The 13,079-nt window shown below is 41.9% G+C and overlaps 1 protein-coding gene across 12 annotated transcripts in view; it reads right to left on the bottom strand.

The window, feature by feature from the left end:
* Positions 1-6,764: 6,764 nt before the first annotated feature.
* Positions 6,765-13,079, bottom strand: part of CAMK2D (calcium/calmodulin dependent protein kinase II delta) — a 167,177-nt gene continuing 160,862 nt past the window's right edge. For 11 of the 12 annotated variants that reach the window (XM_075501205.1, XM_075501201.1, XM_075501200.1 and 8 more), the window contains 2 exons: positions 9,337-9,386; positions 6,765-8,799 (listed from right to left, as the gene is read on the bottom strand). In XM_075501205.1, coding sequence (XP_075357320.1) covers positions 9,380-9,386 — 7 coding nt within the window. In that variant the 3' untranslated portion in view covers positions 6,765-8,799; positions 9,337-9,379. The remainder of the gene's footprint in view (positions 8,800-9,336; positions 9,387-13,079) is intronic. The other variant, XM_075501202.1, reaches the window with a different exon arrangement.

The following is a 13,079-nucleotide window of genomic DNA, read 5'->3' as shown; positions in this document are numbered from 1 at the left end:
TACCTCTGTTGGTTGCAGTATTAATTTGAACTACTAGAAACAGTAATAAGGACTTTGATAACTTCTGATAGGATCTTTTTCCTGGTTTGGCAATACAGTGGTTTGAGGATTTAAAACTTTGATAACATAGTGGGATACAAACGAGGCTTTTTACACATACATACTGTTTTGGTTTGTTTTTTTCCTTTGTCAAACTTGCTTGGAGTTCAAGTAGCCACATGAGAAACAGAATTCATCCGTGAAGGTCAAAGGAGCATGTTTGCCATAACTGTATTTGCCACAATGAACAAGGCAGGCAAGTTTTGGCATGGCCCAGGCTCTCTACGTTCTTCTCTAGTAAGTCTTGTTCAGAAAAAACCCAGAATGCGCCATTATTGGTTTCAGAGCTGCTGGTATGAAGTGTCTTGTTTCCTCTCTTGTCTGCATGCAAGAACAGGAAAGATGAAGCCAGAGGTTGATGTATGAAAAGGTGTTTCTCCTTGGTTTTAGATAAGGTGTCTGGAGAAAGACATTGACTGTGCTGAATCTCATGAGCCCTCCTGCAGGGCCAGGCTGTTGCCCTCTCCCCTTGGAACATGGTTTGGCTGACTCTCTTAAATATTTTTGTTTTCCTGCAAGAACTGTGACCCAATGGCATTGGCTGTGAGCAAGTTAAGGGAGTGATGAAAAAAATGGTGGCTGATTTTTGGACTTCTCTTCATTTGGGTTGGTCACTTTTCTTTCCTTGCAGCAAGTGCTTAATATGGGCTTGTAGCAGAATTTGGTTTCCTGGGTGTGATCAGTGTCTTGCTTTTAAATTGAGAATGTCCCAGGTGCCTGACACTTGCTTTTGCTTGTACATTGAGGCAAGTCCCTCTTGACAAAATGGACAGCTTAGCACTGCAGGGCTACCGGCTGAGCTTCTCATCGTTACTACTCAACATCTGTAGGGTAGCTGGATCTCTGCTGCTCAACAGCAGCCAGGAATCTACTAGTTTGGGCACTGTGAGGAAAAGGAAGGCTGGCTTCTGCTCTCAGGACTACTGAGGTGTTTTATACTCATCTTTTCTTGTTGCTGTTGGCCTTGAGTAGGGCCACACCAAGCTCTCAACAACCAGGTGAGTGCCATATTCCTTCCACCCTCATGGGAATGTCCAGCTACTGTTTTTTGAGGCTGTTTTTTGGAGCCAGTCCAAGAACTCATGTTCCTAGATTAGAAAGTATTGGTGCTCAGTTTCTCCCCCAAAAAAGCTAATTTTTAATAATTATTATTATTAAGGGTGCTTTGCAATTATCCAAGTTGTCACAGCTTTATACTGTAATACAGTTTGAGTTTGAAGAAACCTACTTTAGAGCTTTGATCCTTCTCTGTTGCCGGCCACAAATAAAGCACCTGAGAAAGGGCATGATGTTGCTGTATGAGACATAGTCACAGAATGACTGAAGATAAGGGGAAGTCCAGTTCATGTGTGCTGTGGGGATAACTAGAAAAAACAGGTGTAGGAAGCAACATAGAGCTTTGTGTTCCAAATTGTTAATCCACAACTAGAATTAACCTACTGGTAGGAAACAATAATTGGAGTTTTATGGGAGCCAATAACTGAGGGAGGAATGACTATTTTCATCAACTTTACATGAAGACATGTAACTGGAAAAAATTAACTGTGTGAAGTAGTTCACCTGCTCTGGACCCTTCATCACCAACTAGTATGTTGGTAGATATGCTGCATTCAATTACTTCAGAAATAATTGCATATACATCCTCTCCAGTGGTAAAACTGGCTTAAGCATCCTATGCTTTCCCACCTAAAGCTTATTCTATGTAACTCCTTTGTTATGCTGATGCAACCTCTTGTCAGATAACCTTGCAAAACCAGACCAGTAAAATGACCTGAGTTAAAAAAAAATCTCTTAAAAAAACCCAAACAAACAAAAAAAAAACCCCAAACCCCCAGCTTTTAACTGTGATCAAGAGGAGGAATAAGTATCTGAGGTGGAGAGAGGAGGCACCTTTTGAAATAGCATTGTCCTGGAGAAAAATGTAGGACTGCAATGTGAGCACCAACATTTGAGTATGCCAGAGGTTCTGGAGACCAGACCTCTAGAACAAAAGGGGAATTCAGCATTTAGGCACTTCCAGCAAAATGAAATGGCAGCCTGCTAATTGCATCCCAAGGAAAGCCTGCTCTGCTCCAGCTGGGCTGTCAGGCAGCCCTTCTAACAGGAATTCCTACACAAGGAAAAATAAACAGAAAAGCTACATCCCTTAGCAATGCCTTTGGAACCTGAAGCAGGAACAGGAGCTACACCCAAACTTGTGATTGTAAAACTGCTGCACAACTTGTACCCCTTCTATAGCAGTGCCTGCATTTCATGACTTTTGAAGTGTCCAAGGCACTTCTGATTTCATTTTGGTGTAAGCCCAGTGACACAGCTGAACAGCAGGGCAGCCATGCTCTTGGCTCATGCTGAGTCTCTAGCTCAGGCCAGGGAGTAGATGTTCAGATGCCCATTTGCCTGAGGAACTTAACCAAATAAGCATGCTGAGAACATGCCAAGCTTCTGATGCTCACAAGTCCCTGCTTCAGGGCAGTGAGAAGCAGAGGCATCACCTACAAGCCTCAGAAAACAAACATGGGGGGCACAAGGAAATGTACAGGGAGAGGGTGAAAACCGAGTTCAGGACAGAGATTTTCTGCCAAGGGAAAGCAAGCAAGCTCCAACACAACGCAGCAGAGAGGCTGTGCAAGGAGAGCTGCTAGAAGAGAATCCTGTTAAAACAGAACGTGCTGGGAGTTCAGGGACAGATGGGTTAATAAGGTATTGCAGGAAAGGAGAGCCAGGAGTACTTGGGGTAAGAAGGACAGGCCTGCACAGTGTGAGGATGCTGCTGGTGAGGGCATGCTCCAGAGATATGTGGAGCACCAGGGAGAACTCAAGTGCCAAAGCTCACCCTGTGTCTACCAGCCCTTACATTGGGGTTTTGTGAAACTCAGTTCATCCTGTTTCACTCCAGGCACAATTCAGAGTTTGTGACACCCGTCAGTGATGCTCCTTGTCCATAACATCCTCTGTCACTTTGCAAGTAAGTAGCACAGATCATCAGCTGCTTCCTACGCCAGCCTCTGGGGCTCCTGCCATTTTTGCTTATATTCCATAAAACTCTCAGCAGATCCATCACCTAGCAGAGCGTGCTGAGATTCCTTTGGGAATCCTGTGGTACAGGGTGGTTGAAGTAGTGGCTGCCAGCTGCAGAAAGTCACTATGGGGATACATCAACCAGAAGAGGACACATGGTAAAAATGGGACAGTAGGCACTACCACCAGTACTTGAGGTAACATCACCGTGTCTACACAATATTGACATCTCATCTTTGCAGTTGCTTCATTCTAGGATAATCCCCCCAAACGACTTGTTCAAGGGAGGCAATAGCTCAATAGTAGTCCATGAATATCTTCCTTCATGAATGTGTTAATAGACTTACTTTTTCTTCACTGAAACTAGAAGCACCCTTAATCCTACCATCAGTCCTGGAGCTGAACTCTTGCTTCTTCCTCTGGTACTCACCCCCTCTCCAGGGCACAGGACATGGCAACTGTTTTATATGGTGTTTAAGTTGATGTCTTGCTGTAATGTGACAGAGGTGCGTGCTTGGGAGTACTCTTCTCCATCCTTACTAAGGATTTGACTTCTGTTTAGGTACCAATGTTCAGCAATAACTTTGCTTATAAAAGGAGCTGTCAGGCACACAAACACAGGCTCTTACCTCTGCTATCAGGCTGATCGCTTGTTAGTATGGTCCCTTGACTACAAGAGTTACTTAATGATCTGTGACTGTCAGTGCCTTGCTCCTGGGCAGCTGTCTTCTCAGAGGGCCAACACTGAATGCCTGAGAAGGGTGGGAAAAGGAAGGGTGAAAGAGCAGAGTGGTCTCTTCCTTCCCAGCGCAGGGTTGTTTTGTTTGCTGTGAACTCTCTCTCAGTGCAGCGGGCTGTTTATTAATATAAACTTTGCTCCCTTCTCCTCCTGTACCAGCTTGCTAGGACACTGGGAAATACCCGACAGTGAGCTGGCAACTCGGTGATACATGCTGCTGTTTCTTCTGCCCTGACATGAGGCAGCGTCTTCCCCCTGTGGGCTGGGTTCAGGGAATAGCACAAGTGAGTAATTATAAGACCTAGGCCCTTAGCTGTCATGAGGTGTGTCAAGATTCCTGATAAATTCCACGCTGCAATTTAATGCAACTTTTCAGAGGATATTCTGTGGCTATGCAGACTCAGCCCTTGCTATTTTAAGGGAAGCAACCTTGTCCCAACCACTTGCCACATTCAACTATCTAACTTTGTTAACAAATTAGAGGTCGTGATGATGAAAAAGGTTATATGGGCCAAATTTCCAGTTAGTTCATCAGACGGTCCAGCCCCATAGCTGGGTTCTGGCAACATTGAAGAAAGAAGGTGACATTTCTGTAAATACAGAATACTGCTCTCCTGTCTCTTCACCTTGTAAACCCTGTTTTCTGTCAGCTTGTCTCTTTTGCCTTGATTCTCCTCCCCTTGAACTCTGTGATTGAATGTTCTCCTCCTCCCCAAACTTACTGTCTGCAGTGCCTTTTGCCTGGGCTCAGAGTGCCTCTTGCCTGGACAAGAACATGCTGGAAACAAGCAGCCTCGCACTGCCGTTCTGCAGCATACAAGCACGCGGAATTGCTGCGTTCTCCTCATTTTACATGCACATGCTGTCTTGGAAGCAGATCCTGCACCTTGTTCTGCTCAGCCACGGGGATCTGTGCAAGAGAGGGAGGAGAGGAAAGGCTTCTGGTCTGCTCTATGTAGGATTCCTTTCATGGGAGGCATAGATAGTCCTCAGGATAGGTAAGTCTTCCCTCTCCTGGGGATGAAAACCTCCCTATGCTCCTGTACAGACAGGTCAGGCCTCTGCTACAGTGGCTCTCCCTGCAGGAACCAGACATTTAGCACTTGGACCTTGCAGCCTTGCAGCACTGAACTTTTAACCCATTCACCCACAGCTGTCTGTATTTTACCAGTAATTTGTTAGGAAGAAAGAAGCTGAATCTCCTGAAGCAATTTGGATCAATTCTCCAACTAGTACAGTTAATTCTTTGACTAATGGTCTTTTCTTAAGGTGATCTATGTATAAAGTATGACTGTACAAATTTAAGAAGAAAGAAAGAAAAGCCCGGAGAACAAAGTAATTCTGTTTTCTGTGAGCACTCAGTCCAAGGAGATGACACATTACCAAGGATTAATAGCACACTGAAGAAACAGTAAAGTTAATCTTTGACAAAATGAACTCTGGATGTAATATATACAACTCTAGGAGACAGATGTTTATTTTCTTCACTGTGTGCTGGGAGCCCATTTTTAGAAAATCCGATTCCTACCTGGAATCGATCTGATTCTTCCAGGTAGGTGTATAGTGTATATTTAAGAGCCAGCAAATGGATGTTTTCAGCCTCTGAAATATTCTGTGCTCCTTACATTAAAAAAGCGAATGGATGAAAGCATTGGGCTCCTTTCTGCTCAGAACAAATAGCGTCTTCTTGTGTGCTCCTAAATAGAAAACAGCATTACAAAAAGCCACCAGGAGGCAGCACATTAAAACATTTGTGCTATAAAGGACATCCATAATAATAATAAAAAAACCCCCAAACCAAAAAACCTTGCCCCTCTCCCAACTCTTCAACCTGATATTTAGCAAATGTATTCTCCCCACCCCTCTCCTTGTCGTTATGCTTTATATGCCCATCTCTCTTCTTCTCTACATACCTGAAATTAGTAGCAGTTCCGCTGCTGTCAAACAGCTTACTGCAGGCGCACAGTTAAAATGGAAGTCAAACTGATTTCTGGAAGAGCATTTAGTGGAAAAAATGAGTAAACAAAGTCGGTAGAAGTGATATGACAAAATATCAAACCTCCCAACAGACTAAACCGCTTTTGCTTCCTCTGGGCTTTACCGAAACATTCCAAACCTCTGAGCTCTCCCTGAACTATTTTTCTTTTTGTTTACAAATACACAGCAAAACGCCACCCAGAAGGAAGCAGTGAATTCTTCACAGACCCAGGAACACGCTCTCGCTCTGCTGGTACTCCTGGATCGCTGCCACACCGAGGCCGCTGCTACAGGTCTGGCTCGCAACTACGCTGCCCTGGCACAGAACCCGAGCAACGATCCAGCCCTGCGTTTCATGACCCGTGAAAGCTGGAAGTTGTTGCCTCTCCTCCGCCCCCTCGGTCCTTCTTTTCTGCTGGTATACAGGAGTGTTCTCAGTCGTGGCTCAGCATAGGATAATAGAGCCTAAAGTCACTACGGACGTATATGAAAGCTTCTAAGCTGGTATGTTATTTTAAATGCTAATTATTTATGGACTCGAATGCATTTTATGGTCTGCAATGCTAAATGTACAGTAACTCCTCTTAGAGCATCTTGCGTTACAGGCTGAGCATATGAAACACAGTTAAGGCAGCAACAGAAATGTGCAAACTACCTAAAACATTTCTAAATGTGGACCTATAAATACAAGGTATGTGCAAAGTCTATCAACAAAGTACAGCATAAACGGTGTACAATTGGGTCCTCAGGAAAGGCAGTTAAGAACTAACCAAAAGACAAATTAGGAAAGCAAACACTCCTATTTTCAAGCTGCAAATTCGTCTCGTAAGAAACGGCATCTATGTCTCTGACTTTTTAATTCAAACAGACACTACACGTTTTCCAGTGCGAAAATCACAATTAATTGGGAAATTAAAACACAAGCACAATGTCAGCAGAAATCACAAATTTATTAATCCTTAAATATATCAATCATTTACCATTATGGCAAGAAATATGTACACTGTGTCCCATGGTAAACTGCAGTGTTCCAAAATGACAGAAGAGAAGTGTGTAATTTGATTGTGGTGGAGAGAACAAATCACAATTTCCTCACGTCTTGGTGTGGAAGACAAACTTGGTCTACAGTAATACGTCAACACCACATGCTATGTTAGAAGTATAAAAAAACCACCCTACATCTAATTTGTTAATTTTAAATACAGTTATGCCACTTATAGCCGCTTCACAAAAAAAAAAGAATTTAATGAAAAAAAAATGAGGCCATTACTTTTTTCACAGATCCCATTGGCAGGTTAATATGGCTCAACACATTTATTGTAGATGCTTATTTTAAATATATATTGTTTAAAATCATGTAGTAATTATCAGAGAAGCTTAAATCCATCTACCATACATCCACTAGTAACAACACCAAAATGTTTAAGAACTGCTTTTGATTAGTAATCAACACAGAAAGGTGAAATGATACAAATTAGGAAGCTTTCCCATTTTAAAAACTTCAGGCTGCCGAGTTGTAAATTTTTAACCGCTAAAAAGGACATCGATTGAGATATCATGCACTATACAGCGCTGCAGAAAACAGTTAGCCCTGTCGGTAACAGAACAATTAACAAATGAAAAAAAAGAAATAACCCATCCCTGTATTTTTCTATTAAAAATGGAAGGGAATAAACCTAAATGCTTGCAAGGATCTATTTTCACAGCAACATAAGGGAAGCAAAAATAGTCCCTGTTACAAAGCTTGTGTTCTGAACTGACACCGAGAGCGTTCCCCGCGCAGCGCACAGGCGTTCGCAGCAAGGCAGCAGGGGCCAAAACGAGTTGGTGATGCTGCAAAGATCGCTGTCCTTGATACCATGCGCTGCGTGAGGACTTGAAGAAACCAAGAGCAGATTGAGGGGGGAGAAACAAATCTGTGGTAAAGTGTTAGAGTCTTACTAGAAAACTGGTGTATCCATAGTACATTTCCAGAGAAGCAACAGCAGCAGTGTAAAGTAAGTAAACTCTTCATACTAAGCTTTTAAGGCCTAATATTTTTCTAGTATATTAACCACACAACTGGTCTATAGCTTAACCAAAATTTTATATTTTTTTAAAGCCTCCTTAAAAAATTTACAGTACGCCCTAAAAGCGATAAATATCTATCTTTCTCTCTTCTTCCAGTTTAATCCTCAAAAACTGCCCCTCAATCATCACTTAGTTCCTTGCAATTTTTCATTTTCCTTAATTGTCCAATAGAAATTTTCAATTAGCGTAGTAAGAAAGCAAAGGTAAAGACTCAAAAGAAAAAAAGAAGCTGCTGGCTTACCAGAACATTGACAGTTAATTCTGAAGTGACCAAGCCAGCAAAGGAGATTTTTCCAGTTTACATAGACTAATAAACTAAGAAGGCTTCAGCTGGTACAAAGCCAAGATATTATCACTTCCACATTTATCAGTGATTTTGTCCATCTACATGCTGTAATAAAAATCTGTTTTACAGTAACGGAGCTGCCAGCGGAAATCCTAACCATTCCTACCAGAACCAAAGCAAAATCCTGGGACCCAGGGGAAAAGGAGGAGTCAAAAAACAGTTCTTAAAAAAAGAGGGTAAAATGTACTTTTTCTTTTTTTTTTCTTTTTTTTTAATAAACAAGATAGTTTTTAAAGTTGTCTGTCAAAACTTGGCATAAATGGAGAGAGTGACAAATGTATTCTGTATCTACTGCTGTCCATCAAGTACTTTTTTTGCCTTTTATGCCTTGTTATTCTCTATTTGCATGGAACATCACCTTCATTGAAATGTTAACAGTGTACGGATGGAATATACAGCAACATGGTGCATCACAAATGTGTTACATGAAGAACCTTCACAACTTCATGCACTCAGAAACATGCATGAAGAGAACGGGATGGCCAAGATGGTAATCAACCAGGTGCGTTGGGTACAGAAAATGCAAGAGCGGCACCGCTGATATTTTTAGCTAGGAGGAAGGAGAAAAAAAAAAAACAGATTGCCATTAGTGAAGTAACATCACCACCAGAGAACAATACATGCTCAAGTGTTAGCCAATACTATTAAAAAAAAAATCTTCTCAACATCACTTAACACAATATTGTGAAGAAAACCAAGGGGAAAGAAAAACAGCGCTCAGGCAAAGCATTCTTTTATTTATCAAAACGCTTTACAAGCATTTTCCATCTTTACAACGTGCCCGAGAGGCTGTTAAAATAAAAAGGAAACTGAGGCAGGAAGCCAAAGTGCCTTAACTGATTTCTTAAAGGAGGGAGGGCAGAATTCAGAGGCGAATCTCTGAGTTTAGCTTACTTCCTCAGCATGTACATTACAGACACTGCCACGGACTGAGATTCTCATACAAAAATCAAACCAAGGAACAGGGAAGAATCAGATGTCATTTACATGCAAGGCATGCTAGAGCCATATGCAAAGAGAAAATGAAAGAAAAGGAACGCGTAAGCAAGTAGGTAACTAACTCAGCTTATAGTATCGTTTGTATTACCGTAGCATCTAGGGGCCGAAGTCATGATGGGGATCCCGCTGTGCTAGGCACTGTACAAACACAGAACAAACTCTTTACTTAAGTCTTCCTGCTGTTTGGTATTTAACTTAGGAAAGTATAAGAAGGTGTAAGGTGTGCTAAGTGAGGGAAGATAAGTCTGGGAGCCTCAGGTCTGAATTTAGGTTTGGGAGTCAGTTTTAGATCTAATAGCCCTTTGCCCGTATCATGCGGGTCCGCTCTCTGTGTATATGCAGACACCGTTCTGCAGAAACACCTTAGTACAAGTTCTGAAGAATATGGAATACAGAGAAAAATTTCCTACCATCAGTCATATCACTCAGAGAGAAACAATGGACAAGACAGAAACCAAAGTTTGTCTTGTCTGACTTGCAGCAAAAACTACAAATAGAATTTATTTGTAAACAAAATATACATTTGTGCTCATTTTCTTTTCCAAAGAAATTATCTGCCATAAGGGAACATTTCCATATACCTATAGCTACCAAAGAGCTCAGTTCTGTCCTCAGATTTATGCACGCTCCTTACTGTAGTCCTGAAAACAAAACTGTGCTCACAGCAACTGATTTGACATAATCTAGGATATTACGTTTGCAAAAGCAGATCACAGCTATAATTGCTTGTGCAAGTTTATTAGATTTGAAATTCTTCTTCAGACATTATGTGTGAGATATTTTTTTTAATTATGGAAGTGCCATTATTAACTACTGTGTATGGGTAATAATGAAATAAATAGCTGTAGACTGTATACATTTCAAATATGAGAAAAGAAAGGAAGGATAATCTAGAACAATATTTTAATTAAATTTCTTCTGTAGTTTTCCAAAATGGAGTTATTGGTACGCTGCTGCTCTGACTGGGAAAAGCAAAGGTGAAGTTCAAGGCAGTCTAAAAGATGGTCAGGATGGGTTATAGAAGGCGAGTTCTGGCACGGCACTACATGGGAACCCACCAGTTAAACTTGAGAAGATGGGGATTAAAGAAAGAATATGTAATACAACTAAAAGAAAAATGACAATGCTTAGGCTGGAAGGGGAACTATCAGCCTAGAGGAGACTCACTAGTCTTTGCCAAAGACCTGAGCACAAGCAGCAGGCCTGACCTCATGTAGTATACTTACACTTAGGCGGAAGGCACCATAAATACAAAGGAAAACAGGAGTGTTGTGCAAGAGCCACCAAATAACCTTGAGGGCTGGGTAATCCAGAAATGTTACGTGTAATAATAGGAGGTACAAAGCTGCACGCTCAGCAAAAGTTTCTATCTACTCATTGGTTGGAAATGACAGTTGAGGATAAATACACGGCTGACGTGATGATCTGCTGACATGACGTAGATGACGAAAGTGCAAAAATCATGCCAGAACATAGCAGGCGTGGCATTCTCAAGAGGGAAAAGAAAGACATTGTGAAGTTAAATAAAGCCCTGACCACAATTGCACGCAGTATTTCAGAAGAACCCAAGCTAATGAAGGGACAAACCTCAAACCAAAAAAGACACTGAAGAGCTATTAAGGTAGCCAGGAAAATGGAGTTCCTATCAAAAAAAGCCAACAAAGTTAGCACTGTTTATTTACCCTACGAAAACAGACGGTGGGAAGTGATCTAATCAGCCTTCATATAAAACAGCTCATGTCTGCATACTTATCCGTAGTATAGGAGAATAACGATGAAATAAGAATAATCAAGGATACATTGAATATGTCTAAAATTTATACTGGAAAGTAAGGTTTCTAACCATCAGCCCAATGATATTTTAGAACAGTGATATGAGCAAGTTCAAAAAAACCCCTCTGAATTCAAGATGAGGGTTAGGTAAGGGATTTAAGTGATATTGTTGCCAGTGCTACATAGGGGCTACATATCTAGGGCTATGTTGCGATCTCAGAGCATCTCTCCTTCAGCCTTAGCCATGCTCTAAGGCTTTGAGCCGCTACCCCTCCGCTGTGACCTTTTCAGCTTGGATACCCTCTCGCAATCCTGAAATCTCCTCCGTCTGACCCCATAGGCTCAGAACACCCACTGACATAGACACAACCCTGCAGTCTCAAAAAAATTACCTCTCAGCTTCTTCTCCTTCCGTCCTTAGCAGTCCCAGAAATCCTTACCTTTATCAGAGAGGCACGAGCAGCCGTAAAGAACTGACATTACACGAGTCCTAAATACTGGCACTGCTTCTGAGGGGCACATCTCAGATCTGTACGTACGACTGCATTCCCTGGAGGCGTGCAGTCTGAAGGGCCAGGCGTTGCTCTGTGGCAGCTAGTGCACGGCCTTTATATTCCAGAGAAACTACCTCTGGCGAGCGTTCGTAGGAGCACGCAGCAGCCCATCACACACGTACACGTTACGTGAACGAAGTACGGAGGCTCCTGTTACCACACTGTACCTCGAAAAGAAAAAGCTGCAGAAGCTATTCAGTATATCTCTGTACAGTATTACTGAAAGAATTATTACAGGAATTATTGGGCAAATTCTATAATCTTCCATGAAAATAGTAGTAAGATGGCTCTTTTGTTGCCTTCTGGTTTGGGTGTGTACGAATGAGTGTCATAAATTACCTTTTCTCTTTAGGATTGTTTCCTATAAATATGGGTAAGTTGAAAAAAAAATGACACCCCCTCCCCACCTCACCCCCCAACCCCTTCTCAAAAAAACAGAGGGGAAAAAAAACCCCCCAAAGAAAAAGATTAAATAATTCTCTAGTCCAATTCATGTCATTCTGCTATGAACACTTACAGTCCAGGGTGCACTGGGACAGGTGAACCTGTTTCACTTACGCTTTCTGGCTCTACACATACCCAGGTTAGATCCCTTGACAAAACACTCCTTTATGAAAACATCAAAAATCTACGTAACGCTGCATTTCAAGAAAATGTAACTACTCTTTCAATATTATCTGTTTAAACTCCGGCAGTGCAGCTGGAACATGAAAAAAACAAAGGACGACATGGTTCCTGCTCCCATTGGTTTCACATTTTTAAATAAAATACAATAGTTACCACTAGGTAATAAAATTACTTTTTTCCTAAATTAAAAAAAAAAAAAAATCTTCCCCACTGAAGTTTAACACTTCATTCTATCATGTTCCTTACTTTATCAAGTATTATTTCATATGGGAGAATAGTGTTGCAGGAAGTAAAATATGGGACATGATGAAGTTCGAAGGATGAAATCTAAGCTCTTATCATCCACGCCTGGAAATTCAGCCACTATCCCCATTAAGACACCTCACACAAACGTAATTATATCCTATACAGAGGGCTTGCACCTGAGCAAACCAAGGCCTATACAGTGCTGCCTAATTTGGAAACAGCCTAACCTGAGCCAGAAGTCAGCGAGGTTGGGCTCTGAGGGACGCAGCAGCATTAGCGAAGGCTGCAAGCAGAAGAAAAGCAAAGGACTTGAGCAGAACCTCTTGAAGAAGCCGCGACTCTTTATCTTGTTATTGCCGCTACGAGCGTGCTGTAATTTACACTGCTGAAAATCTGGCTCAAGGAATTCAGGTTTGCGCGCGTTGAGTCACGGCATGACTCCGAGGGTGGGAGAGGGCATGCAGAGATGCCCGAATGAACGAAAGAGAAAAATGATGACGGGAGAGATCTGAGGCTTACCCGCAGAGATGTCATAACTATCAGCCAGTGACTATTCAGCAGTTAAGCAAAGAGAGTGTGGGAAAAGAGGCAAGAATGCGATAGGTACTTGTATGACTTCATTTACAAAGGG

The sequence above is a fragment of the Mycteria americana genome, chromosome 4 (assembly GCF_035582795.1).
Source record: "Mycteria americana isolate JAX WOST 10 ecotype Jacksonville Zoo and Gardens chromosome 4, USCA_MyAme_1.0, whole genome shotgun sequence".
Classification (NCBI taxonomy): domain Eukaryota; kingdom Metazoa; phylum Chordata; class Aves; order Ciconiiformes; family Ciconiidae; genus Mycteria; species Mycteria americana.
This window is presented reverse-complemented; position numbering and strand designations above follow the sequence as displayed.